General features: G+C 38.5%; 1 protein-coding gene across 9 annotated transcripts in view; it reads left to right on the forward strand.

The window, feature by feature from the left end:
- The first annotated feature begins 631 nt into the window (after positions 1 to 631).
- LOC146318044 (rho GTPase-activating protein 12-like) overlaps positions 632 to 27,920 on the forward strand; it is a 68,034-nt gene continuing 40,745 nt past the window's right edge. For 7 of the 9 annotated variants that reach the window (XM_084731630.1, XM_084731633.1, XM_084731636.1 and 4 more), the window contains exons 1-2: positions 633 to 864; positions 11,207 to 11,981. In XM_084731630.1, the coding sequence (XP_084587756.1) occupies positions 11,280 to 11,981 (702 nt within the window). In that variant the 5' untranslated portion in view covers positions 633 to 864; positions 11,207 to 11,279. Of the gene's footprint in view, positions 865 to 10,299; positions 10,481 to 11,206; positions 11,982 to 27,920 lie in introns of those variants that run through there. The other 2 variants (XM_084731632.1, XM_084731631.1) reach the window with 2 other exon arrangements.

Genomic DNA, 27,920 nt, shown 5'->3' on the forward strand with positions numbered 1-27,920 from the left:
GATTTAATCAGTTGATTAAAGTGCTAATTAAAATGCTAACAAAACATTAACTGTTAGGCTATAGGCAGTTGTATATGTACGACCAACGGTTGTATTATATGGAGGACCAAAACTGCCAAAATCAAATAAATAAATAAATAAATAAATAAATAAATAATGACTAAATGATTAAATGAATATGCCATTAAAAGCACCCAAAAAAGTAATTTAAAATAAATGTAGGCCTTAATTTATAAAATGTAAAATAAATTGTTGTTCTATTTTAATTTGCATATGTATTTATTTGCTTTTGTTTTTAATGTCCCCATTCATTTTTCATTTCATCAATCTATTCATTTTGAAATGTTTATTTATGTATTTATTTTTGTGTTTATATTTATTTAATTTTTTTTGTTTGTTTGTTTTTGTTTATTTATTTATTTTTTTTATTTTGTTAGTTTCGGTCTTCCGTAGAATTAACGATCAAAGCAGCATGTATTTGAGTCTTGACTAATGGGGTCTGATCGCCTCCGTACCAGAGTGGTCACCATGGTAACTCCAAAGTTTACGATGGGTCACTTCCTCCTGATAAATCTGCAGAGTGAGACATCTTCTTAATAGACGATCTTCGTTTGAAGGTAGTCGCCAAAGTTGTGAGGGCAGGCAGGCAGGCGTGAGTGTACGGGAGCGAGCACTGATGTGGATTACACCGGCCAGGGAAGAACAGGAGAGACGGGAACGCTGCTATCTGACAGACCTAATAAGTAACGAACTAGTTTCACGCGCTGGTCGGTCGACAGGAAAGTTTACGGGAATTTAACCTCATCCTGGGTAATTGGAGTGTGTTTTCTTTTCACCCGGGACTGTCTCACTCCAGTGGAGAAGGTAGGTCGGGGTGCGGATCTTTGACTGCGGCAGTGTTTGGTTGGGACACTCAGGAATGTTTAGCCACAAAGCTAATTAGCTAGCTAACGTTAGCGACAGATTAGCTTCTGTAAATCATTGTAGACACCCAGACAAGAGCTATTACCCCATGGTAAAACTACAAAACGTGAATAAAAGTCAAGGGTAAGACTATTACATCTTGCCTGAACGTGCACAAAACTATTAGCATGGCTTATGAAGTTTAGAGGAATGTTGTGCAAATATCAGGAACTGCAAAGTTATCTGATCCCTTTAGAAATACCAGCTCAGGTAGTATCATCAAACCTGACACAGGTGTATTTGAAGTGTTCAGAAAACTTTTAGCACATTTTAATGTTGGTGGTTTAATTTCATTAGCTGTCACGAGCAGTAATATTAACCTGTCAGGGTGCAGCAGTGCTCCTGGTCATAAAACAGGTAACAGGTCATTTTACCTTTTGAGTGTGATAATAATGTTTAATCGTGTGTGTGAGAAATAATGTGTCTTAACGGTAATATCAGAAGGCTGGAGATCTTTGATTTAAGACAAACTCAATATTTGTTGGCTGGAAACTGTATTGTAAATCACAGTCGAGCTGGTTGGTGTGACTGTTGATTGATCTAAGCACTGTTTTGTTTTTTTATTATTACTCGAGGAATTATTAACTGTATTAGTTGTGGATGATATGTTTAGAGCTTGTACTCAAGTAAAAGCAATAACTAAGTGTAGAAATACTAATAAATAAATAAAAAATAATAAATAAGTGTATAAAATCTATAATATAGTATAATATAATATAATATAAGTAAATAAGTGTAGAAATACTCTGTTACTAAGTACAATAATGAAAGTGAATGTACAGATGTAATGGCAGCAAAATATACTGTAAGTAAAAAGTACTTATGCAGGATGGCCCATTTCAAAATATCACATCACATATCATATTATTGTGTTGTTATTACTGATGCATCAATGAGTTATTCAGCTGGTAAATGTGGAGCTAATTTGAATGACTTTAAATAGCCTACTTTACATGCTGTCCAGCTTGTGAGTTTCATCTATAATTTACATCTGAATTTTTTAGTTGATTATCTTTTGTACCATGAGTCTGAATATCCAGAGTAATTAAATACATGTGGAGTAAAAGGTACGATATTTGCCTCAGATGTGGTGAAATAAAAGTGGAAAATAGTAAAACATGGAAATACTCAAGTACAACTACCTCAAAATTGTACTTGAGTACAGTACTTGTATAAATATAGTTAGTTACTTTCAATAACTGCAATGATGAGTGGCCATCAAAAGTCATAAGTATTACCTTAAAGACTTTCAACCTTCATTATATTAAGTAGTTATTGTAACTTGGATAACAGCCTGTACTTATTTGCAATTATGAAGCTCTTACTTGACCTAAAAACAAAAGTGTTGACAGGAACTTGATTGATAACACTTTTAATTGTTGACGATGAGTAAGTCTATATGAATAATGAATGAATAATAAGTAATTTAGATGATTTCTAAAGAAAAAAACAAACAAACATTTGCTGCTTTTTTGTTGTAAATTGAATATCTTTTGATTTTGTTCTTTTATTTGGACATGTTTTGTGACATAGAACAGTTAGTTGAGTCACTGAAAATATATTAATTGATAGTTGCACGTCTAAATTTGATTATGAAAATTGAAGTATAAATTCTATGTCAATGAGATAGTCGTGTAATAGTTTGAACTTCATGAATAACCAGATTCTTTCCACATGGCTGTGATGCAACTTCTAGTAGGTGAACCGGTTTATTTATTACACATACTTGTTGTATGTGTGAGCTGAAAGATTTACTGTGTCACAGGAAGGTGATGTTGTATTTGACAGTGTCTGCTCTTATTCCTACACCGAGTGACCTATCTGTCTCTAAAGGTGTCCTCTTCTGTGTTTTATTTATGCTGTGTACTCTCGTCTCTCGTCTCTCTGAAGATGCCCACTTTAAGTGAGATGCAGCTGGATGTAGTTTGTTGAAGTGTGACAGATTGTGGTTATGACAGTTGCAAGGGGACCTCAGGGAGTTGAGTTTCGAGGAAAGTCGTGGTGAGAGGTGCCTAACTGGGACAGTCTGTGCTGAATCCGGGCTGTTTTGGGAAACGTGGACCTACATTTGGTGTGACTACGTGTGAAGGTCACAGTGCAGCTCTTGACTGGCTCTGCTCTCCTGATGATGTTACAAATTGGACAAAACTCATTCTTTCACTTATCCATCATGATATTGAGGTGTGGTGATATATTTTTTTTTATTTGATGTTTGTAGCTCTGAAATGTCTGCCACCACCCCAACAGAAGAGAAGTAAATGGTGCTCTTGCAGCTCAAAGCATTGAGAACATTTGCAAAACTTAAAGGCAACATGTCTGTCCAGATTCATGACATGGTTACAGAGGTTCAGTTTTCTAAGATTTGGTATTTTTTGTGATTTGGTGCCTCCAGTTTCAGAGTGCAATTCATTTAATACACTACAGTTGTAATTATGGACGGCTGTCCATTTGTTACAGTTACATTATTACTGTGCTGACCACTTTGCTAACACAGCCAAACATAAAGCGTGACAACTCAAGACATCACAAGCAGCTAATATTACTCACTAGTTGAATAGCAACAAGTAGAGCCAGATCACAGCTGCAGTATCCGTCTTTATTGGTATCAGCGTAATATGTTGTCCGATATAGAAACTTTCATTTTTACAAAACATAACGCAGGTTGTTTTTTTGTGTTTTTGCTTTATAAGCAGCATTTTGGACAATAGTGTTTATTGCTGAGCTGTAAAATATCCTGTCTTCCTTACATAGCTTAGTTACAAGTGTTTGCTAACCACAGTAGAGGGATCATTGCAAAAGATGTGTTTATGCATATATTGTATATTCTGTATAGGGATCGATATTGTTAGGATTTGGTTGATACTGGTATTGATATACTAATACTGCTCATTGATACTCTTATTGATACAACTCACCATAATTTGGTGCATAAAATAAAGACCTGACATGAAAAGATTCAACATTTATTACTTTATTGTAGAAGAGGTAAATTTGCCTTGTCGTGGCTCGTTTATGTTCATGTGCTAATTTGTTATTCTCAGCATGTAGGTTACTAACACAGAGGTTATTGTTGTTTCCTGGGGACTAAACAAGTGTTTATTGGCAGTCTTATATATCTTATATCTACAGAGTACACTCAGTGAATCACACTAGTCTACAACTCCAGTGCTAACGATGTAAACACCAATACTCTCCCAGTAGTCTGAGCTCCAAATCCAGGACAGCCAATGAGCTAATAGTTTACTCCACTGTCCATCAGGAAACAGTAAATCAGAGATTTGAGACAAAGCAGCCAGAGGACATCAGAGGAAGGAGCAGAAACATTTTCTCCATAAAATATGAGCCAGTATCACCAAAGTCTCTGACATAGTTGATGTCTTTGACTTAGCGCCACAAAGCATCATTAGCTTGTCTTGGCCCGGCCATCAAAGTTACATAGTGTGAGAACAGGCGTAGGGGAGGCAGAATGGAAATGATGGAGGAATCATTCATCATCTTACAAGTCAGTGTAGCAATAAAATTATTTTCAAGCTGTTTGAGGTAGAATAGTTAATGTTTCTTTAACTTGCTTAACCAGGAAAGAAGAGTCACAGCTGTCTTTCTGAAAAACTGACATCTTGGCTGCTCTGTAACAACATTATGTGAATTCTTAAAATTAGTTGAGTGAGCCTGATAATCATCTCTCCAACCTCCTTTTCCTTCTCCTTAAATAACTCCATAATGGGAGAGAAATGTGCTCTCTCTGATGAAAAGAACTCACTCAAAGTAATTATGCGCAGCCCGGCTCTGGATAGAAACAGTCTGAACTCTGCTAACGAGTGTCATGTGAGAGCCAATGCAGAGCGGTGACTCTGCTGCCTCTCTCGTCCATGTTTCAGTGGAAACATTTCATGCGTTAACAGTGAAAAACCTTTTCCAAGGTACTGCTTTCTGTTGTGCTGAGGTGGGAGAAAAAAGGGGTGCTACATATGCTGACAGCGGCAGATTTTCCACCACGTATCAGTTTAAACAGTCCCACACAAATTTCTTCTACCTTCCCATCACTTTATACTCTTCAGCCAAGGTTGTGCCATCGTGTCTTGTAGCTCTGGATGGTTTTATTCTTCAGATCCACCCATCCACCTTCCAGGCCGCTGTAAATCTTATTACCATCACATCAAATTAAGGTGCTTCCTCTGATTTTGCTGATTGGACTCTGAGAAGATTTGTGCTGTCTGCTAAATAGCAGTGCTGATGCTTGAGCTTAATCTAGGTAGAGATAAGTGAAAGAGACACTTAAAGGGATAGTTCGGATTATTGAAGTGGGGTTGTACGAGGTACTTATCCATAGTCAGTGTATTACCTACAGTAGATGGCAGTTGACACACCCCCTGGTTTGGTGAAGAAGCAGGAGTACTGCTGAAGGAAGTTAAGCAATGTACTATCATCATCATCAGCAAAACACTATCTTAAAAAAGGTCCACCTGAAAAAACTCAATATCAGCTGAAATGTATGCTATATTTACACTATTTTCACTACCGCTGGTCAGACAGCCTTTTCCATCAACAAACAGCTGTTATATAAGCTAAATATTGCTCTCCCCAAAAAACCACCAAACTCCATGGGCAAAATGAGTGATTGTATCTTGCAGAACATGGGAATCACAGGTCTACTGCTACCACAATCTGTTAGTTTGTGTTTTATGTGACTTTGGTGAATCCAAACCAACCAACTCTGCAAGTTAAAATTTCTGAGTTTAATAATGGAGTCGTGGAATATTTGGCTCATGTGGCTTCTCTGAACTGGGGGCGTCCTAACTGCCATCTACTATAGGTAATCCGCTATAGTACCACATAAAACCCCCCTAGAATAATCTGAACTATCCTTTTAACCTACTAAATGCTTTTTAAATGAATAATGAATAATTTAATGTGTTGTTTGTGGCGTTGCCCAGCTGTACTCAAAGGATCATTAGTTTCATTATATTTTTTTAACGAGAAGGCAGAATTAATTAAATTTAAGTGTTTCAGCTCTAAAATATTTGGTCTAGGGCTGCAACTAACGATTGTTTCCATCACTAGTTGATCTGTACATAATTTCCTCAATTAATTGATTAGTTGTTTGGTCTATAAAATGTCAGAAAATGGTGAAAAATGTCGATCATTGTTTCCCAGAGTCCAAGAAGACATCCTCAAATGTCAATTGCTTTGTCCACAACCCAAAGATATTCAGTTTACTGTCATAGAGGAATAAAGAAACTAGAAAATGTTCATATTTAAGAAGCTAAAATCAGTGAATATTAACTTTTTTCTTTAAAAAATTACTGATTAATTAATTGATTATCAAAATAATTGGCAATTATTTAAATCTTTAAAAATGTTGACCTAAAAATAAACAAAGTATTTTTCTCAAGATTTGTTGCAATTATGCTTATATGTACGCTGTAATGTAATGGAAAATTTGTTAATAATGCATGAAAGAGTTTCAAAATCTTTACTATGCCATTTTTAGATTTACTGTATCATGTGAGAGGAGGTGTTTCAGTCTGACTATTTAAATCAACAGCTGTCAGACTGGATACTGATTTACCTAAAAAATTGGGCAGGATACTGACGAGGAGCGAATGAGACAAGAAAAAACAACCGGGGGAAATATTGCACAAGGAAGACAGGAAATTAACTTTTATCTAACTTTTATCTAACTTTATATAACTGCTACAGTGACTTAAGTCACAGAATTTCTCAGCAGCCTGTTTGACTAATTTACCAGCGAAGTGATACTTGTAGAAAAGATGAATGATATTTGCTGCTGGGCTCTCTCAGGCCTGCTGTTTGCTCTCAGTTATTAGATTTGGAAAAGTACAGGAAAGATAAGGTTGTGTCTTGGCACACCACAGAGTTCTTAAAAGAAGTGCATCACCATGACAGATTGTGTAATAGAGCATTCAGTGTAGCAATGTGCACAGATAAAATCTCACACCTACTGGAGATGATGTCAGTAAAAGTCAACTGGAAATCCTGAAGTGTGGCTTCTTAGTTATGGGTTAAAAAAAAGTGCTAATACTGATCTTACTTACAATTTTTGGAAATGTGCTTTATAATTGAGGCTTATTGCTCAGTAAAAAAGCTAACACAGTTCCTCAGCCTCAGTCCACATGTCTTTGGGATTAGATAGAAATAGAAGAAACACTGTCTTCTTCCCATCAGCTGAATTAGCAGGTCACAGGTTAATGAGGAAAGCTGCCAGTTCTTGTCATGATACGCCCATCACCCAGTCTGCTTCACCAGTCAGCTGTACAGCACTCTGTGTATTGTTTCTGAGTTAATTTGGCTAATGGATATTCTGTTGGGGAGATTTCACTCAGTGCCTGTTTGCCTGAACCAGCGATGTAATCCATGGTGATATTATCCCTGCGGTCACTGTATCAGGAGTAATCCTGAGGCTGCTGGCCTAATCACGCCTAATCACAGATCTTTATTAAAGGGATAGTTTGGATTATTTGAATTGGGGTTGTATGAGGTACTTATGGCTAGTCAGTGTATTACCAACAGTAGATGGCAGTTCATGAGCACGCGATTTAGAGAAGCAGAGTTGGGTAACATCATGGAAGCTAAGCAATGTACTGCTGGGTCAGCAGCACGACATTAACCATTTAATAAAGGTCCACCTAAAAAAGTGTATTCTATATTTACAATATTTTCACCACTTTATCTTATTGTGATGGGAAACTGTTATATAAGCCAAATATCGCTCTCTTCAGAGCAACCAGACTCCTTAAGCGAAAACAGCTATTTTACCTGTAAGAACATGGGAGTAGCTGGTCTACCACTGCCTCAATTGGTTTGTTTGTTTGGATTATTGTGTGACTTTGTTTATGTTATTGTGTAACTTTGGTGTATCCAAACAAAACTTTTGAAACACCAAACTAATAGATCAAGGCAGCAATAGACCAGCAGCTCCTGTGTTCAGTGTGATAAAATTTCATTTTTTTCTTAAGGAGTGTGGTAGCTTTGGAGAGACCAATATTTGCCTTACAAAATGACAGTTTGTTGCTGGAAAAGGCAATCAGACAGTAGTGTCAGTAGCATTAAAGTGCCCCCCCAATAGTGTGAGAACCACAGACTTAGACTGACTTATTACCAGTGAGAGATGGTCGTTGACATGCTTGCAGTTTGGAGAGGCAGGGGGACTATCCCTTTAAACTAATGCACAACTGCCAAAGGTTAAACAGATGCCATAGTAATATTGCATAATAGCTGCCTAACCCACTTTTGCTGTTCAGCTGCCACTTTTATGGTAGCACCACTTTTAAAGTGTGTGTGTGTGCCTGTTAATTAAGTGGCTATAAAAGGGTGTAGCTCATGTCACTTTATGTGTGTTGAATGCGGATACTTCCTATGGTGTAACGCTCATTTTTGATTCTCCAGAGCCTAAGTAGGATGGCAAAATCATTCTTTGAAAATGTGAACCCTAAATAGATCCATCAGGATTTTGTCTGTCTGACAGCTGCAACTACAATATAGACACAGCAGTAAAAGTTATTTGTTGTATGGTCGGGCGGTGCTGGATTTTTCTCTGTTAGTGCATTATGATTATAAAAGCAGAAGGAGAGATTTCTAGTCTTGATTGTCCATTAAAATCATTGTCATCATAATCTTGTTTTTTTCTCATCCAGTGAGAAGCAAACATCTCACTGGATGTGACTCACTGATGAGTTAGTGGGATTGTAATTATGACCAGTATTGTAATATCCTGCTGTAACTGCTACTGACGCTGTAATATCCTGCCACTTCATCTAGATCAGATGACGCTCAGCCAGACTGCACCACTGTCTTTGAAACCACTGTCTGGGGGTAAAATTGAACCTCATTTTGTTTTTTCTTTTTTTTGTTTTTTTTTGGATGGCTAGGCACTCATTTATCTTAAAAATGCAGCTTGCGGGCGCCCCTATAGCTCAGTCGGTAGGGCGTGCGCACCATGTATTGAGGCTGTTAGTCCTCTGCAGCGGCTGCCGGTTCGAATCCCGCCTGTGGCTCGTTTGCTGCGTGTCATCCCCTGTCTCTTCACCCCCCTTTCCTATCATACCTTCAGCTGTCACTGTCAATAAAGGCAAAAATGCCCAAAAAATAACCTTTAAAAAAAAAAAATGCAGCTTGCCCTTTTGGTGAACTGAGAGCACAATAAGTAAATGTCAATATGATAAACGGTGTGACATTTGACATTGTTGATCTGATCAACACTTTGGTCTGAACTAGTCAAGAATTCACATCTAACAGTCTACAAATGCGACACCTCTAGTGCTGTTTTAATTAAGTCTGGAGGTATAATGTACCTATGAAGTGTCTGCATTGATTACTAGTGGGACTTACTGTTAACATTTAAGGCATTTGCCTCACACTCTCTTTCCTTGAGTAAATTAAAATAATAGGGCTGTTGTAAACATTGCATTTCCTAGATCACCAGCAGTCCAGGAAATACTAATAATATGTTCAGAAGTTAGTGTTGTAATGAACCTTCAGCACTGCAGCAAGAGAAGTTCAATATGTAGCCTATATTTCAAAAATAAGATGCTAGTAAGGACAGACTTCTAAACAGTTGTTTCAGATGGTAGGGTTGACTGCAAACAAACTGCTTCAGAGTTTTAGAGGAGGCAAACTGAGACCACCCTCTCTAGGCAGTCTGCCCTGCACCCGAGTGCAATTGCTGTCTTCACATACGCCCAAAACGAATTGAGCCTTGGGGTGAAACACTCCAGGTGTGAAGAAACCCTTCAGCTTGTTAGAACATGAAATGTTTCTTTCCCTACTACTACCTGGGGCTCCAGCTAACGCTAGCAGCAATGTGGTACCATATCTTCATATCAAAATAGTAGAGGTAGCCTGAGGCAGAGTATGACAAGAGCTCATCATGTCACACTCCTGCCCTTGGTCAAAATGTGTACTTAAAATTGTTTGTCGTTATGTGCCCCTTGGATTAGTATTATTGAACTCAAGTTTGCCCTCCAAGTTCCCTACAGATAAGATATGCCTTTAAACTAAGGTCTGGCTCCATTACATGTGTTTTGTTTCCTCTGGCTCCGAAGTTATTAGCATTTTTTTTAAACTACTTTAAAAAAGAGACACTTCAAAGCTCAGGTTGCTCAAGGTGTGCTGGAGCCTCACCTCATGTTGTAAGAGTGTCTTTGTGTGTGTGTGTGTGTGTGTGTGTGTGTGTGTGTGTGTGTGTGTGTGTGTGTGTGTGTGTGTGTGTGTACACACGTGTGACTTCAGCAGGAAACTATGTGTGATTCGACTAATCTCTGCGCTCAACATGCCTCAGTTGCTGCTTGACTAGCTGTCATTAGCAGACAGGAACAGAGGAGGAGAAAGACAGAGTTAGAGAGAGAAAACTGAGATACAGTAGTGGAGGAAGACCATGTGAGTCACATTATTGTCTCCCCTCCTGCCTGACATTATGTGCTGCTCTAAAGCTCTGCAACCTTTGAAGAGGATTAAAGTCTTCAGTTTGTGTCTCATTCATTTGTTCTGATTGGGTTAGGTGAGTATTAGGCTTGTTTGTGTCTTTGTTGTAGTATGTGTTGCGTAAGAAGACCGAAAAGGAGGCATTTTTTCTGACTTAAAAATACATAACAAAGGCTTAGTCACTTTGGTTAGGTGAGGAACTGTAAGATTGTTGTTTAGAAGGATTTTCAAAGTATTAAAGTTTTAGAGTAAAATATGTTTTAGACCCTAATAAAAGTAAAGTAGACTCAAAGGGCAACTTCATATATGTGCTTTTCTGGGTTTTTCAAAGGGAAACTCCCACTCAGCTGTTTGCAAAAAAGATAGTAATCTATCACTGATGTTCTACAGTCCCCTCCCCTAAACTTGGTTGTTTTTTTATGTAGGAACGTCATCATGCAGAAACCTACGTGATTTCACTTGGGAAGATGTTTTTGGAGGGCTTGTGAAGATGGCATTTTGATGCTAAAGTAAACATATATGTCTACTTGTATGTATGTATGTATGTGTGTATAAGTACAGTTAATGTACAGCCTGACAGGATCCTTGAACTGTAAGCCACTTTCTCGGTAATACTAGTTTTTCATCTTAATTTATTAGTTTCCTTTTGAAAATACAGCCATATGAAATTTAATCATAGACCAAGATGAGGTAAAATGCACTTTTAGAGAAAATAAACTTATGTGCATTCCTGTAAAATATGGAAATAGATGTATTTATATGGACATGTAATTAACTCAGGACTTTCATGGTCTATTTCCAGCTCTGCTCAGGAGACCATGCTAATCAACATCTTCCTCTTGCGGTGAGCTGCCTCGTGGACAGTCAGAGGCATCATGGCAGAGCTGCCTATTGCTCCGGGCCAGGTCTACATTGAGGTGGAGTATGACTATGAATACAAGGCCAAGGACCGCCTCATTTCCATCCACCAGGGGGAATGTTACATGCTGGTCAAGAAAACCAACGAGGACTGGTGGCAGGTTAGGAAGGAAGAAGGGACTAAAGCTTTCTACGTACCAGCGCAGTATGTCCGTGAAGTCCGCAAGGCCCTCATGCCACCTCCTAAACCACTCCTACATCCTCCTGCTTCCACTGGCAACACACCTCCACAAAGTGGTGGTGGTGCACTCTGGGTAAAGCCAACCAATCTGGAGCTGGGACTCCAGGACCGGTCCACTGAGAACCTTCACAGACGTGAGTCCAATAATCGGCGCTCACCCTCTGCACAAACTGCCTCTTCCGGGCACTTCAGTCCCCCCATTCATCGCAGGGACAGCAACCACCATCACCCCCCCATCACTCCTACCGACCATGAGCGAGCTCTGGCTGATATCCTTGTCCACGGCGGAGGCCACCAGCCCGACCACAAAGGAAGGTCCAGCACTCTACCCCGCACCCGAGCTCGATCCCCAGACCTGGTCAGAGCCCCGCTGGACGTGGACAACACCCAGCACTGTGACTCTGCAGGTGAAGAGAGACGCACCAATGACTCAGAGTCTGGAGACGAACTGAGCAGCAGTTCCACTGAACATCTCCAGGTAAAGACACAAAAGTTTAAAGATTACTTTGTGCTGTTAAATGTTTTTGTGTATCCAAAGCTAATTTCGTACCCTGTCTGAGACCCAGTTTGAGACCCAGTTTGAATTCTGGGCCTAATCCAGTGTCAGCGTTAGTTTTTATTTTAAAATATCCAGAGTAAATTTGTGCAGGGATCGTTCAAATCAAATTTTATGTCGGCATATGACACTGAAAATGTCACACCAGGTTTTGCACAGTTGGCTCTACTTATTTTTCTAATTTTATTCATGTAAACCAAGACTTCCCTCTAGTTCTTCCCTTTTTTAGCTACTTGATATGTTCTGGTGATCTGAACTCTTGACCTTATTAAGGTTTGTTGAACAGGAGAGTGATCTGTCACTCCCGGCTGCTAAAGCTACTGAGGTGCAGACAAATGCAGCTTCAGTCAGAAAGCCTTCGTGAGATGGGACAGCTGATTACTGGTGAGCTTGGTCAGTGGGGCTGTTTGTTCCTGAAATCATTAGCTCAGTCTGCCGCTGAACAAAAGCCAGTGACAAAATAGAAACTGGGTCTGTGTGGTGCCGCCACTGGGTGTAGGCCAGTTCTTTGTGTATAGAAAGAAGCAGATAGCAGTAAAAGTTGTGTTCAAGTTACACATGTATACAGTAGTACTTTTACAGTTAGTGGACTAGTGACCTGAATACCAATACTAATGTTATACATAACAATTGTACTATGTACTCATCAAGCACAACAACTTCTGTTGTGACATTGGCTTTGACAGATTTGTAGCAGCATTTTTAAATGCAATTTGGATGTTTTTCTGTGAGTATGTCACACTCATTTCATTATTTATTGTTCATTTATAAAGAACCAGTGTGCAGTTCTTTACCTTCTTAATCTTCCTTTCCCTTTTTTTTTAAGTATTATAACCACAATATAGACTAACCATAAATAGGGACAGGGATTGATAAGATTTTATAGTTATCAATGCCATTATTAATGCCTGACTGAAACTGGATTTTTGGGGCCAATAACAATATTAGGAAGTAAAACAATTCAGATATTGATATATCGGCTGATATTGCAGTGAAATGAAATGTGGTTATTGAACATTTGGTATTTTAAATAAAACTAAAATTAAAATACAACCATTATGTTCTGTCGAATTATCAAATTAGTGTGCACAATTCATACACCGATACTGATTTCTCAGTAATAAGTATCGCCTCCTTCTTGTTGCAAGTTTCAGCGTAGAGCATGAGTTTGACGTCATTGTTTTGGAATGTGCAACTGTCAGAAAAACATGCTGGCATTGATAAAAGGAATTGATAAACTTAGACACATACAATTCCAATGGATCAGACAGTTTGGATCCGCTTTTTAACTGGATCCGGTTCTCAACTCCCGTCCCTAAAATATACCATAACATTCATAATATAAGAGATTATGTTAAAATTCACACTTTACTGTAGCACTGATATTCAATTTACAAATCAGTGCACATACTCAAGTAGTTTTAAGCATAAACTATACAAAATAATACACTTTTTAAGAAATTTTTATACATTACACTACTGAAGTGGACAACACATTTGGTCAAAGTACTAAAAAATATAATATTCTGTCTCCCACAGTGATATTAGATTACTCCCACTCTTCTTATTGATCTAACTAAAAAGACTCAGACAACATTTTACTTCACATCCACTAAGGGTGCTTTCACACTTAAAAATTTGGACCAGGGTTAAAACCAAGGTTCACTTTTTTTGAGATGCTGTTTACATTTGGTTTGGTTAGTTTTTGCAGTTATCCAAGCGGACTGAAGAACTTTACACGTCATGCCTATATCCTGTCGTCTTGTGGCTGTGTGTCCCTATATTTTGCATTGATTGGTCTGTCTGAAGTTGGCGTGTTTACAATACGAAAGGTAGGCTGTCATCAGTGTTGTTTACATTGTTGTCACCATAATATTATCATCACTACTGTTTTTTCCAGTTGACTTTTTACAAAGTCCTCAGACCAGATGTCAATTCAATGTCTTGTCTCCCTCTGTCCCCATGTGCTCCTGCGGCTCATTTTGTTTTGGTGATATTGTGTCATAATTTCCTGTAATTGTTCCAAAAGTCTGAACCATCCAAAATATGTTTTCACGTTAGAAACAAATTGAGTCATGGTTCACTTTGATCTGGAATGAGACCACCTCTTTTTGTCCAGCCAAAGTCTGTTTTTTTGGTCTGGACTGTGGTCCATGGCAGGTTTTAAACTTGTAATTTTGGTCCAGATCAAACTAAAAGGTCCAGGCCAAATGAGGTAGGTGTCAAAACGCCCTAAGTGACTCTTGATACTTGCCTGTAAGCTTTTTCCTACAAGTGTTGGTCACACAAACACTCTGTCAACTTGACTTTCAGAAGTTCTGTTTTCAGAGCGATACATCATACAATGACATCACCAGTGACTCAGTGTGATGTGTTTTTAAAGGTTAACTAAATGTGAGCATATAGAATTTCAAAGTCCATATATTCTCTGAAAGCAGCCCCGGTCCACAATGGAGTTCCTTCCTTCCTCGGCCATTTAAATGGCAGGAGAAAGGCCAAAGCAGTCAAGCTGGTTTTTGGTAATGTAGACAACAGTTCAGCTTTGTGAGAAAGTAAACAAAACACTCTGTGATTTCCTCATTCTGTGTCATGTGATCTGCAACTGCAAGAATTGCATGAAATACAAAATCTCTGCTTTTGGTCACAAGGTTTTTTTTTTTTCTTCCCTCAGTTAATTTTTCAGGTAATGAGTGAAGCACAATGGGGAAACAGAAAGCACAAATTTTTGATTGGTTGTTAAAATTAGATATCAGGACACTGTTCTATATCTGTGTCATGGCAGTGTCATGTGTTTGACTGCAAGTAATCACAGCAACATCAGTCACTAACACTTTATGCTATGTTAAATTAATTGACAGTTGACAAATTTTGTTATGAGTTTATTACATTTCATGATGTTGTAAGTTTTAGCTGTTGTAGAAATTAACTTAAATAGTCATGATGAAGACCCAAATAATTTTATTTAAGTGGCTGTGGTGTATCTGGTACGATGCAGTTTGAGGAGCTATAAGAACTATAAGAGAGAAATGATGTGATGTGGTATTCATCACCTCCACCTTGTCCAGTATTTTCCTATATCAAGAGATGTAAATGACTGAATTGTCAACACCATGCTATTCCATAAGTGACTGATTGTTGTTTGGTCAGGTGTACACACACTGTCAGTCCTACAAATCAAATGTGAGTCAGAGGGTGGGCGTGTCTCTACACAAGCTCGATGATGAGAAACTGTCCCAGTTTCAGTGGATTGCTTGTTTGCTTTTCCTCTTACATGGCAGCATGCTGCTGGTGACCATAGCTCAGGTGTGAGTCAGGACTTCCTGAAATATACAAACCCCGCCCCTCCCCTATATCTGTTCTTATGCCTTTCCTTTCCTGCTGCATCCTTTTTCAAAACGAAGTAGGAAATAAAACAGGAGAAGGATGACTGATCATGAAAACAAAGCAAGAGTGTAAATGCAGAAAGTAGAGCTGTGTTTCTAGCTGCCAGGCCTCGTTCCTTATTGGCAGCTCATCCAGCTTCTTGTGATAAGCTACTCGTTCATGAGTGTGCAGAGCTGCGCAGCTCCTTGCCAGGCTCTTATCTGCCACACTGGACCTGACACTGGGCCCTACTTTGTCACTACTCTAGTGACTAGTCAACTTTCAACAGCCACTGCTGGCTCTGCCATCCTCCAGACTTCATTTCTTGGCACTTTTTAGGGGATTAGATTGTGGGGCTGTGATCACATCATCTATTTGTCATTACATCAGACAGCTGAGTTGCTTTTTAATGAGGTTTGGGACTGTGACATCTCATGATTGTCACTACTGTCCCAAAATGGGCATTCATTTGTTTGTCACTTGTTTGTTAGTCATTTCTCAGACACTGCTAAGTGAATGTTGATGATATCTGAGGGACTTATCAACAAGACAGGCTTTTATTTATTTAGTTTTTTTGTTTTTTCTCTCCTTTTTATTTTTGTTTCATGTACACCAGAATTTAAAACAGTGAAGTTAATTTTGGTGGAATTGCCATGATCAGTGGATGTGCTTAGGGGGCCGAAGTAAGTTCATGCAAATGTTTAACATCAAGTTCAACTTCGGTGAACTTTGACACTGTTGACTAAGGCTGCACAGTTTGATTGAAGAAGTCATATTGCGATTATTTTGATTGATATTGCATTTATGATATGATTAGTGGAAATGATCAGTTTTGCATTACAATTTTCATGTTCGTGAAAAAAAACTTGATGTGATGATGTGATATTTATTGAGGTTTGTGCCAAACAAAGTCCGGGTTTGAACATGGTTGGAAGCATTTAGGATAATGTTAAGTACACAACTTAACAAAATAAATGACATAGGTTTATTTTTAGTTGTTTTTAGACATTTTAATGTGGAAATGTTGCATATAATGCCTTTAATGCAAGCTCAGTTCTTCCCATTGCTTCTTCACAGTAAAATACACCCAGTAAAGAGTTGGTAGTTCAGTGTAGGTCAGGTTCGGTTTTAGCTGAGGCTAGAAGTTATTTTAAGTTTGCATTTGGGCGTTACTGAAGGATCAGTATGCAAAGGTTGGTAAAAACAAACAAACAGCATTTTTTGCAGTTAACCTCAACACATAATCAATGTAAACAATACTTTTCCCATACTGTTATCCCCACCACCTACTCCATTTTGCACTGCCACAGCATCCAAATTTAGAAGACACATAGTTCAGAGGAGACGCACTGCAACACAACTATGAGATAATAAAAGAAATGGTGCAGGAAATTTTGAAAAATGGCACTGCATTGTCACAACATTATTATCGAGTTTGTAATAAGCCCAATGGCCATTGATCGTTAGTTAAAAAATGTTGAAGTTACAGACTGAGATAAAACCTGATACTTTCATGCATGCAGTGTGTTTTAAAGCCCCTGGCCACGGTGGATTGGACATTGTGTCCACTGAAGCAGATGTTTCCCTCTAGCCACTGAGTATAATGGCTGTCCAGGTCTCAGTGTGTTTTAATTTGCTGCTTCACTGCACCGCCTCATCTATTCTGCTTTTCATCACCCCTCTTCCTTCAGGATCATAATAAACCAATAGCACTTGTGATAAAACACTGAGTATGCTATATACTGTATGAGCAAAACTCACATGATTAGTTTTGGCAATGAACACTCAATGCTGTTTTTTTGACTTGCTCCTGGCTGCTGAACCCTGACTTCTTCTCTTGTCATGTGATGCCACACATTCATTTTTGGGCATGTAGCTGTTGCAGTACATAATCAGGAATTCACAGGAAAGTATAGAAGTATGTGGTCATTTAGAACGCAGCCTTCACTAAAATAGTATTTAAAAAAGAGATGGCTGGAGAAATTGGCTCTACAAACTTGCACCTGCTGAAATGAGTTCATATAGCATGTGTTTATCAAACTAGACAATCTGGTTGAACAGTTTAGTCGTGGGAGCTTTGGTTTTACATGCATTAAATGACGAGTTTCTTATAATGCCCTGCTGCAAGCACTGCAGTGATGAGTTAGAGGACCAGTGTGTAAGACATGTAAGGATCTTATGGTATATATGGAATGAGGCAGTATGTAGTACTATGTTTTCATGAGTCTCACCTGAAAATAAGGATTATTGTGTTTTCCTTTCCTTAGAATGAGCACAGGGTCCTCCATAGCATGTGCTGTGTTGCACTGCTATGTTTCTACGCTATCCCATTACGGACACAGCAAACGCTGGCTCTAGATACTGCATTTCATGTTTTGTGCTAGTGGCCGCTGTAGGAAGGAGGTGTTTGCTATCTGCAAGCTCAGTGCTAGATGCCACTAATCCCACACACCAGTCCTTAAATTCTTCTGTAAAAGACCACTGCAGGATTTGTCACATTTTTTTTTCAATTCTCTACACAACCAAGACTAGGTCAAAATATATGTTGGACTGTGTACAGTATAAAATGCTAGAGGGCTTTTAATTTGAAACGGATACAGGAAGTGGTGAAATCCATGATCGGCATGCTCAACATAGCATCCCTAGTTTGCCAAAAGTGATGTCATTCTGCCTGTTGCATCGAAAATCACCTTCCAAGGATCTAATTCAGGATTGTTCGCACCCATTCATTTCCGTCCAAGAAGGAAACTCCCAGCACTTGATCACCCAGCGTTGCTATGGTCCAGACAAAAAAGCCAAAAATGGCTGCTTTCAATTGATATTTACTGGACTTGACCTTTACCATTATGCATTGGCATGTTGACTGTTCATATTAGTGTTATAAAATAGGTTTTGTAGTTTCAGAATTTTCCTTATTAGTAACTTTGTTTTGTTACGCTGAAAACACTGGGTGAACTTGAACCTCTATCTGTCTCTGTATGTTTTCGGTGTGTCTACAATACTTGAGAAGAAGTCTTCAATTTAAAAACTCCTATTCTGTAAGTCAGAAAACAAGGATCATCTCTTTCTTTGCACATTATTTTTAGCTTTTGCTTAGAGTCTCACTTTTTAAACTAACAGGCACTTAAGAGTTAGCCCCTCTCTGCACCCCCCACATTTGATTGTCACAGTCAATAACAACCACTCAACCCTGCAGACTCCCATCGTTCTATATGACAGCTGCAATCAACTAATGACTCTCAGCAGGATGACTGATTGGAGGAAGCACTTCCTCATTTGTTTGATTACCGAGTGTGGCAGGAAGTTGATTTGGCAAGTGTATGTCTTCACACTGTCACACCTTGTTGTACTTTTAAGTGGCTGAACACACCCATGCACATTAATGCACGTCCGGTGCACATAAAAATAAGTCACTCATTAATCCAGTCATAAATTCATCCCTCTGACGTCCACTGAGTCAAGTGGTCTTCAGCAAGGGCACCCGTTTCTGTTCAGTTATGTGAAGACACACGCACACACACAGTCTGAGGGATCTGTTAATGGGAGCCAGACCATCTGCACTACTGTTAATTCTCTTTCTCTGCCTTCTTAAAAAGGCTTATTATATCACATGTTGGCAGAGCGAGTCAGAACTCACTGCAGGGTTATTTAGATGCTAAATTATCCTCTCTATCAGGGGTCCCAAATGTTTTCATGCTGAGGGCCCCCCAGATGGAAACATAATAAACAATGGGCTCCAATTTGTAAAGAATTTTAATAAACCATGAATTAATTGCAGTGGAGCAAGTCTTTTATAACTTTGCCCTGGATTTACAGTGATACATTAAATATAGCAGCTTCTTTCTTCTTTCTCTACTTCTACCATAGGCATCTGGAGCAAGTGGAGCAGCTGCGTCCCCACTATTAGGCTTGGAGGAGCCATTATGTGCTTTTGCAACCCTGCTTTTTGATCATATAATTTTGCTAATGTTAATCATTTGAGTTACTTTTGATCAAAAATAGTTCATAATCATAATCAAATCAAACATGTTCATTATTATATGGAGGTAGGTGCACTTTCACCAGCACCAAACAAGAATCCAGCAAACCAGGAAGTTACTTTGGTCATAGACAAAAATCTCCTCAAATATATCACGCATAAGATAAATGATGAATCAACATTGTTATGAGTCAGTGTTTAATTTGGTGTGTATCCGATCCACAAACCAGCACCCATTTTAGTGAGAAATTAAAAATTTTGGACAGTTTGACGTACATTCCCACTGTATTCTACCACTAAAATAGCGCAACTAACCAACAGAGGCTGGTAATTAGTTGAGGTGATAAAATCCAAAATCAAGTTTATCTTTATTCATTATATTGATGCCAAATTGACAAGAAGACTGCCATCATATGATGCCTTTTATCTTGTGTTTCTAGATTTCTGTGTTTTTTCCCATACGTAAGGAATTGTTAATAAGTCGCATTTTTAAAGGGAGTTTGGTGAAGTATTTTCCGCAGAGAGTGCGAGGGGCTTCAGTTAATTCAAACTTGTAATGTGCTTTTTTCCTTTTCACTTTTCTCACCCCTGCAGAAAAAAAATCCTGCCATACCAAGTACATACAAGTCTTGCACCCTCACTTTTAATTATAACTAGGCTTCCATGACTTTTACAGAACTGCTGCAAATTAAATAACTTGCTCAAGGGCGCTGATGCTAATTGTTGACAGAACGAGAGTGATGTCAAAATTAAATAAGCCATTCATATTTTTCCCGGACTTCACCTTTTACGGTCTTTGCTAAAATAGTTGATAACCTCGGTTGTATGTTTATATCCTTTCTTTTTGTCTTATCTTCCTCCGTCCTGTTTCCTGCCAGATTGTTTATGGATTACAACTGGTGACCTTCTGTCACAAACCCACTTCTCTCACATCTGGGTCATCATTCAGCCAACCAGATGACTGTGGCTTTCAGGGCAGCAGCTACTGAAAGTTTTTCTTATTATTAATCTGGATAGTGTTGCATTGATTATTTGGTTTATTGTTTTGTTTATGAATTGTCATCTTCAATAATCTTGTTTTGGCTGAAAAACTGTCCAAAACCCAGATGGAAAATTTACCTTCCTATGAAACAAATAAAACAGAAGCTGGAGTCTTTTTGGTGTTTAAAACAATTTACAGGTTTAATTGATCATTCCCAGTTATTTCCCCTTATATTAATTGTGTTAGTCCTGTCTTTTAATGTATCATTATTGATTAATGAAGACTTTGGTTCAGTGATTTCACTGTTTTCTGTTGTAGATTCTGACGTATTTTAGGATTGGAGCCTCAAAATTACTTCACAGATGTCTCTCCTTCCAGGAAAATTACTGTCAGCAAACAGAAGTTCATTTGGGAAAAAAAAATCAGCAGACTCAATGGAGTACAGCAGACTGTGGTAGTGTCAGTTTTAGTGCTGCTCATCGCAAATGTTATGAAGCAGCCCTGAGGGCTTTATAGTACTGTTCTGTACTGATCTCAACCTGAGACACACACACAAACATAACGAGCTTCAGGCTGTCTGGCAGCTGACCCACTCGTTTGCAGTGTGTTTGGCTCTTGTGTAACAGAGCAGGGGTGAGGTTAGGTTTGACACCTTCCCTTTGTGTCTCTTTCTTTGTTCTCTTTCTCAATCCTTTTTTGTATGCCTTCATTTATAATTCACCTACTCCTCTTCCAGCTCTGGTGCCTGTCCAACTTAACTTCTTTATGTTGAAGCATTTAAGTTCTTACCACCCTGTAATACAACAAATCGCTCAGCCTGCTTGAAAGTCAGATTTAGAAAAAGATTCTTCCATAAAGGCAGTTACTGCATAACAATACAGATTTTGAACTACGGGGGGGTGATATGAAGAAAATCTTCAATCCTAATGGCAATATCCATGTATGTCATAATGTAGTGTCAAAATGATATTTGATACCTCTTTCGATACCATGGCAAAAAGAATTATAAAAAGGTCCTAGGCACATAAAATAAATTATTTTTCTTGCTTTCTTTTTTCTTTTTTTTTATGAACAACCTACACACGACACTGGTCCAGAAAAAGTCACTGAACACTGAAAGTAAAGTCTAAACTAAACTGAGGTATAGATATTTTGTTTTTTATAGCATTGGTACTTTACATACTACTATATGTTAGTTTTATATTGTTTTTAAACGTTGTATTGATAAAATATTGAAATATTGACATTTGACAGCCTTCATGCAATGCATTCTGTATCCTGGAAATGTAACTGATTGCTAAAACAGAATTTATATAAAAAAAAATTGACTAAAACTCTGTGTAGTGTGAATACAGCCAGTACTTGTCTAACACTGATCCAGTGTATCAGATTCTCTCTGAAGAACTCAGAGGTGTTGTTTTCCAGCCGTTTGACACCAACAGAATTAATTTACATATGAACAAGAGTGTGGGAGTTGTGACGAAAACTGCAGCCAAGATGTGAAGATTTACAGCTTTCACACTATTACAAAAATAGACTTTTATTAAGTAGATACTGAACATGATTTTAAAGTAGACTGATGCCTTTTTAGGTAAAAGAGTGACGATCCTCCTCACCCTGAATGATAGGAGTTTGACTTGTCACACAACTGTCAGCAGGATAATGAATATCCTGGATAGTGATTAAAGGGGATGATCCAGTGTAAAGCGTAACTCTGCCCTGTATGACTTGTTTGATTAGAGACAAAGAGGAGAAGATGTGTCTTTGTGTGTGTGGGGGCAGGGGGCACAGTGTTCCTCACTTTATGGAGCTTTTCTTAATCCCTCTGGGAGCTTCAATTGGATATCTGTGTGTGTATGTGTGTGTGCGCGTGCGTGCGTGCATGTGAGCTATTATTTCAGCTGAGGCGTCCTTGGTTGTGTGTTGTTCATAGTGGCATTACGGCATTAGGGGTAGGTCAAGCAGTGTGTGTTGTGGCATCATTCAGCTCTGTATGGACACTCTCTCTCTCTCTCTCTCTCTGTTTATGTAAGGATGTGTGTGAGTGAATGAGAGTCCCTGTGTGTTGGGGGTGTGGGTGTGTATGTTTGAGTGTGTACAGGGCCCCCAGTGTGACATTATCTGGTTTGCCACAGTGACATGTCAGTCAGGGAGAGAGTTTGTGAATAGGCAGCGACTGCTGTGTTTCTCTGCATCATCAGTGCACTCGTCAGCAGCACTGCCGACTACAAGACTTATTCCTCTGCAGCAGCAACTCGGCTACAGGACAGTATGTACCCAGATGAGAATGAGACGGTAAGACAGCTTTTTTATCTGTGCATGTGTGCCAACAGCAGGGATGCTATCACAAAAAGACAGAAACAGTCAGACATCCACAACTTGATCTGTTACTAAACTGCATGCTTGTTTGTGTTGCAGAGTCAGCACAACCCATGCGTAAAAGTAACGTGCTGCAGTGACTTAGAAATATTTCTAACACAATGCAACTCATTATAAAGCTTTTTGGGTTGCCATGTCAGCTAAGATTTCAGCATTTACCATGTTTGTTGCTTTCTGAAGAATTATCATAAAATGAATTTTCTGTCTGCTTTAAATTTCATTAGTCGTGCTACTTCTCTGATCCCATTCATGCAAGCAGAGAGTGCTGATCCCTAAAGTTATCGTCAAATGCTTTTAGTCACATGCACTCAGAGATTTGTGACTATTCTTTCTGTCTCTGCCTCGTTCTCCCTCTTTCACTCACATGCAGCAGCTGATATTGCAGCTTTTTGTTCACTAGAAGCTCAGGGGCAGACTTTATTTTATTATCCATTCGTTCAGCGTGAGCGCTCACAGTGATCTATAACATCGATGGTTTGAATCCCAGCTACTTTCTAGCCAGAAGGAACAGACGGGGAGGTTCAGTCATACTCTGAGATGCTTGAACTGATGATGGCATGAGACGGGGAAACTAAGAGGATGCGCTAAGCACTTGCCATGCTTCATTACATAAGCGCTGGCTACGTAACATTTGTTTGGACAGCTGGCTGGTGAGACGAGCTCGGGGCAGCAGTGATGATGGGAGAGAGGAGGAGGCAGGGTGGCAGTCAGGACAGAATATTCTGTTATAGTTACCTTGATTTGGGATATTATGTTGATTTTCTTTTACACAGCTAGAATGATTGATACACTGAGTTCATTAAACACAAAACCATTAAGAACTGAATAGAAACTAGGGCTGCAACTAGTGAGCATTTTTATTAGACCTATTGATTGTTCTGCTGATTAGTATTTTTTTATTAATCCATTGGTCTATAAAATATCAGAAAATAGAGAAAAATGTCCATTCTCGTTTAGCAAAAAACTAGTCCAAGTCCAAAGTGATGTATTTAAATGTCATGTCAGTCCAAAATCCATATTCAGTTCAGTGTGATATAGAGCAGAGAAAGGCAGGAAATCTCCATGTTTAAGAGGCTGAAATCAGTATTTTTGCTCAAAATATTACTTTAACAGTTAATAGATTATGAAAATAGTTGCAGATTATTTTCCTATAGACTGACTACTGATTAGTCAAGTAATAATTTCAACTCCAATGTAAACTTTGCTAGCCACGTTTAGTGTCTTAAAATATGAATTTACTGGCAGCATAGAGCCATAAACTGATAAATTTACATAAAGATCCTTTTTTAAGAACAATAGTCAACAATCTAATTAATAGATCTTTGTTTTTTTAAACTACAATTGTGTCATCTTGAATCATAGCAAATTGTGGCACCCTCCTTCCTCCCGTTTCCTTTATTTTCTCCCTTTTGTCTTTTTTTAAAAAGCCAAAAAACATTTAAAAATGGTCAGCAGTTTACACATCAGGATCTCAAGAAACAAATGTAGACACAAAAAGGAGGAAAGCCCATAGGCTAGCTATTGCTTCTTATAAGATATACTGTTAGGTTTTTTAGTACACAAGAAGTGAATTTTTAATGAAGTTTATGTTTAAACATAACTCTTTGTCTGTGTAATGAGACCAATCCCCGCCAAACCGCCACATATATCTGAGCAGCCACTTAATGACAGAGAGCCGTTTGCACCATATAATCTCCTGGTCCAATATAAATAAAGGTTTGCTTGTTGCCCTGCCCATGTGTACTCATGCTTGTCTGGCTGATGACAGTGTGCGCTATAATTTCTCACTTTCCAGTCGAAAGGACTGTCCTTGTGTGCACTTTGCCCCCAGTGAGGCTCAGAGTCGGAGATTATTAACTTGACAACATGGAACCAAGACTTACATATAGCCTTATTTTGATGCAATGGTGTAATAAAAGACAGAGATAAAGAGCTGTAAAGAGCAACTTTTAGGTTTTTAATGCTTTGATTTTCTTGAACAGTATTTACTAAAGTAGGATGGCTCTTTTAGGAACATGCAGCTTTCTTAAACTGTATTTGTAGGTTCAAAGTATCCAGAACAGTGGAAAACTGATTATTGATACAAACATGACAGAGCCTCAGGTCCTCACAGCAAAGATTTTTTGCCTGTTTCAGTATTAAAGCAGAATACTGAGAAGTGTCATATGTTTGTTGCCAAGATTTTGTAACTTCCCTCAAAGTCTGACAGAAGCCAAATAATTGCACAAAAGCATCTTTAAATACCCTAATTTTCACTGTCATTTTCTGATATGATATATTTGGGCATGGCATTGGAAATACTGTTCAGAGTTTAAACAATTAGTCTAGAAACTGCTTAGTAGATTGCCAGGAAATTGATCAGGAAGTATTTTGATAACTGGACAGTTTTCTATCATTATCATATTTTAAAGCAACGGCAGCAAACATTCTCTGGTTCCAGCTTCTAAAAGCTTTTCTCTGTTTTCTATCATTAATATTTTTTATATAGATTTTTTGATTGCTGTTTGGACAAAACAGGCAAGAAGACGTTGCCTTGAGCTCAAGTGAGCCAAAGTGTGGTGGGGCATTATATCACAATTTGTTTCACTTAAGTTTTAGCACTGGGTTTTTTTTTTATTGAGAAAATGATTGTCTGAATGAATGAAAACAGAAATAATCATTATTTGTTTCCCAAATACAGTTTACTTTCTTTATTTTATCCTTTCTCTGAATAGAAATGACAAAAATAACAATGGCACATTTAAAAAGTTGTCATTTTCATTTTGCCATACCATTGTTAACATAAGAGAAGCTTGGGATGTACGTGATATGCAGAGATGGGAACAGGAGTTGTCATTGGTTGTGATGGTTTCTGGAGCTCAAGTGTAGAAGAGCAACTTATATGCATGTGATGCGGTCCGGCTGGTTTAGCCTTCAATTACAAAGACCTACTTTCTCCCCAGAGCTTACAGTGGGTTTCTTAAGGACGTCACAATGTGAAGGTTTGATGTCAGTAGGTCACTGCATCTTAAGTGAATTTTCCTTTTTTTTTTTTTTAAGCGTTTCATTGTACATGTAGCCCAATAATGCAACCTAGTTTTGTTACGATGAGGTCAGAGATCAAAGGATAAAGAAACCAGAGTGTGAATGGTTCTAATATGAACTGGTTGGGGATCAATGGTAGGATGATCCTAGCTTAAGCTTTGTTCTAGTTTTGCTCTGTGTGATGTACAGGCTCTTTCTGTTTCTCTTTTTTCCTTAGTATATAAACCTTAAGTTACTAATAAACCCTAGATTAGAAATAAACTATGACACCAGATCTTATGCACACAGTTCTGCTCACTGGGTTGAGAAACTGTTATGTTTGTAGATGTGGGATATTGACATGCCAAGTGCAAGTCACAGAACTAGAAATAATACATGCCAAATAATTCACATGCATTTCTCACAGCAATATTTTTTTAGACAAAAACAATGACACAAGTGCATGCACACTTTTAGGCTTCCAGTATTTTTTATTTTACATAGACATGTTTATCTGTGAAAAAAGAACAACATTAACCACCATGTTGTCCTTTTCATGCCCTTTGTGGTTGAAATGTTGTCACTCAAGTCCATATGGAGTAAAAGTACAGCTGGGAACAAGATGGCACTGTGCTGTGATTTCTTTGTCTTTTTGTGCAAGTAATTATTACTCAGCACTTTGCACAATTTATGTATGTGTGTGTTCCTCTAGAGGGTTGCCTCATTGTTGAAACACCCAGGACCTGATCATCTACTTTGTTAGTTTCATAGTGTTAAAGGGCTATTTTGGATTACTTGATTGAGGGTTGTATTAGGTACATATCAATAATCAGTGTATTGGTTACAGTAAATGCCGTTTGGCAAACACTGAGTCTGGACAAGCAGAGAGAAGTAACATGGAAGTTCAGCAATGAACTGCTGTGGCTAGGGTCGACAGCAAAATGTATTTTAGCTACTGAAAAAAACCCAGACAGCCTTTCTGATGGCAAACAGCGATTACATGAGACAAATATCGCTCTCTCCAAAGCCAATAGACTACATTGGCAAAATCAGTAATTTTACTGCTCAGAATACAAGACTGGCTGGACTACCACTTTGTGTTATTTTGTGACTTCTGTGAATCTGAATTATCCTTTAAAAACACAGAAGTCACACAGTAACACAAACAAACAACAAATAAACAATCAAACTGAGGCAGCAGTAGAACAGTTACATTTATATTCTAAGAGGTATAATTATTGATTTTGCCTATGGAGTTTGGTTGGTGTGGGGAGAGCCATGCTGTATTTGGCTTGTATAAGGGATGTTTCCCATTATTCCTGTCACTTAACCTGATATTGATTTCTCTTTTTAGGTGGACCTTTTGTAAGTGGCTAAAATACCTTTTGTTGCTGACCCACAGCAGTTCTTTACTTAGCTTCCTACGCTGGTACTCCTGCTGCTTCTCCAAACTGGGGGTGTGTCGACCACCATCTACTGTAGCTGGTATACTGACAATCTGTAAGCACCTCATACAACCCTGCATCAAACAATCTGAATGAGTCCTTTAAGGGTAGAGGAGATAAACATTGGCAGACCAAAAGTTGATCCTCTCTTCATCCATATACATTGATCAGAGAGAAACAAGAGCTGAAGATGCATTTAAGCATTTTATGATGAGTTCAGGCTGTCAGGGCTGTTTGAATAACAGTATTCACTATATCATTGGGTTCTCAATCTTTCTTGGATATGGGGACTGGCAAGCGGGTAGGAGTGGCTGTGACCAGACTAGACCAGAGTCTACTTTAAAAGATCCTCTCCAAACACGTTTTGAAGCATCTAGAAATAATCTGCCTGATATGGGTTTTCTACATTGTTCTCCCATATTCAGAAAACCTGAATCTATGAATATGCAAATATGTTTGACACAAGATGTCTGCTACTTCACTGAGGTGGGTGGGTGGATGAACGGTTCTTGTCAGATAACGTCTTAACCGCTCGGTAGCCCACACTTTGGACCATAGTTGACAGTCACTGCACTGTATTATGCAATTATAGTTAAATGACACAGCTGTTTTTAACCAGTTGATCATAACATCACTGTAGTGGTCTGACCATCTGAATAAACTGAATGCTTTTCTAGCCTGAATGTTTCTTCATAGCTCAAGGCCTCCTT

Source organism: Lutjanus erythropterus, chromosome 12 (genome assembly GCF_056507025.1).
Source record: "Lutjanus erythropterus isolate fLutEry1 chromosome 12, fLutEry1.hap2, whole genome shotgun sequence".
Lineage (NCBI taxonomy): Eukaryota > Metazoa > Chordata > Actinopteri > Lutjaniformes > Lutjanidae > Lutjanus > Lutjanus erythropterus.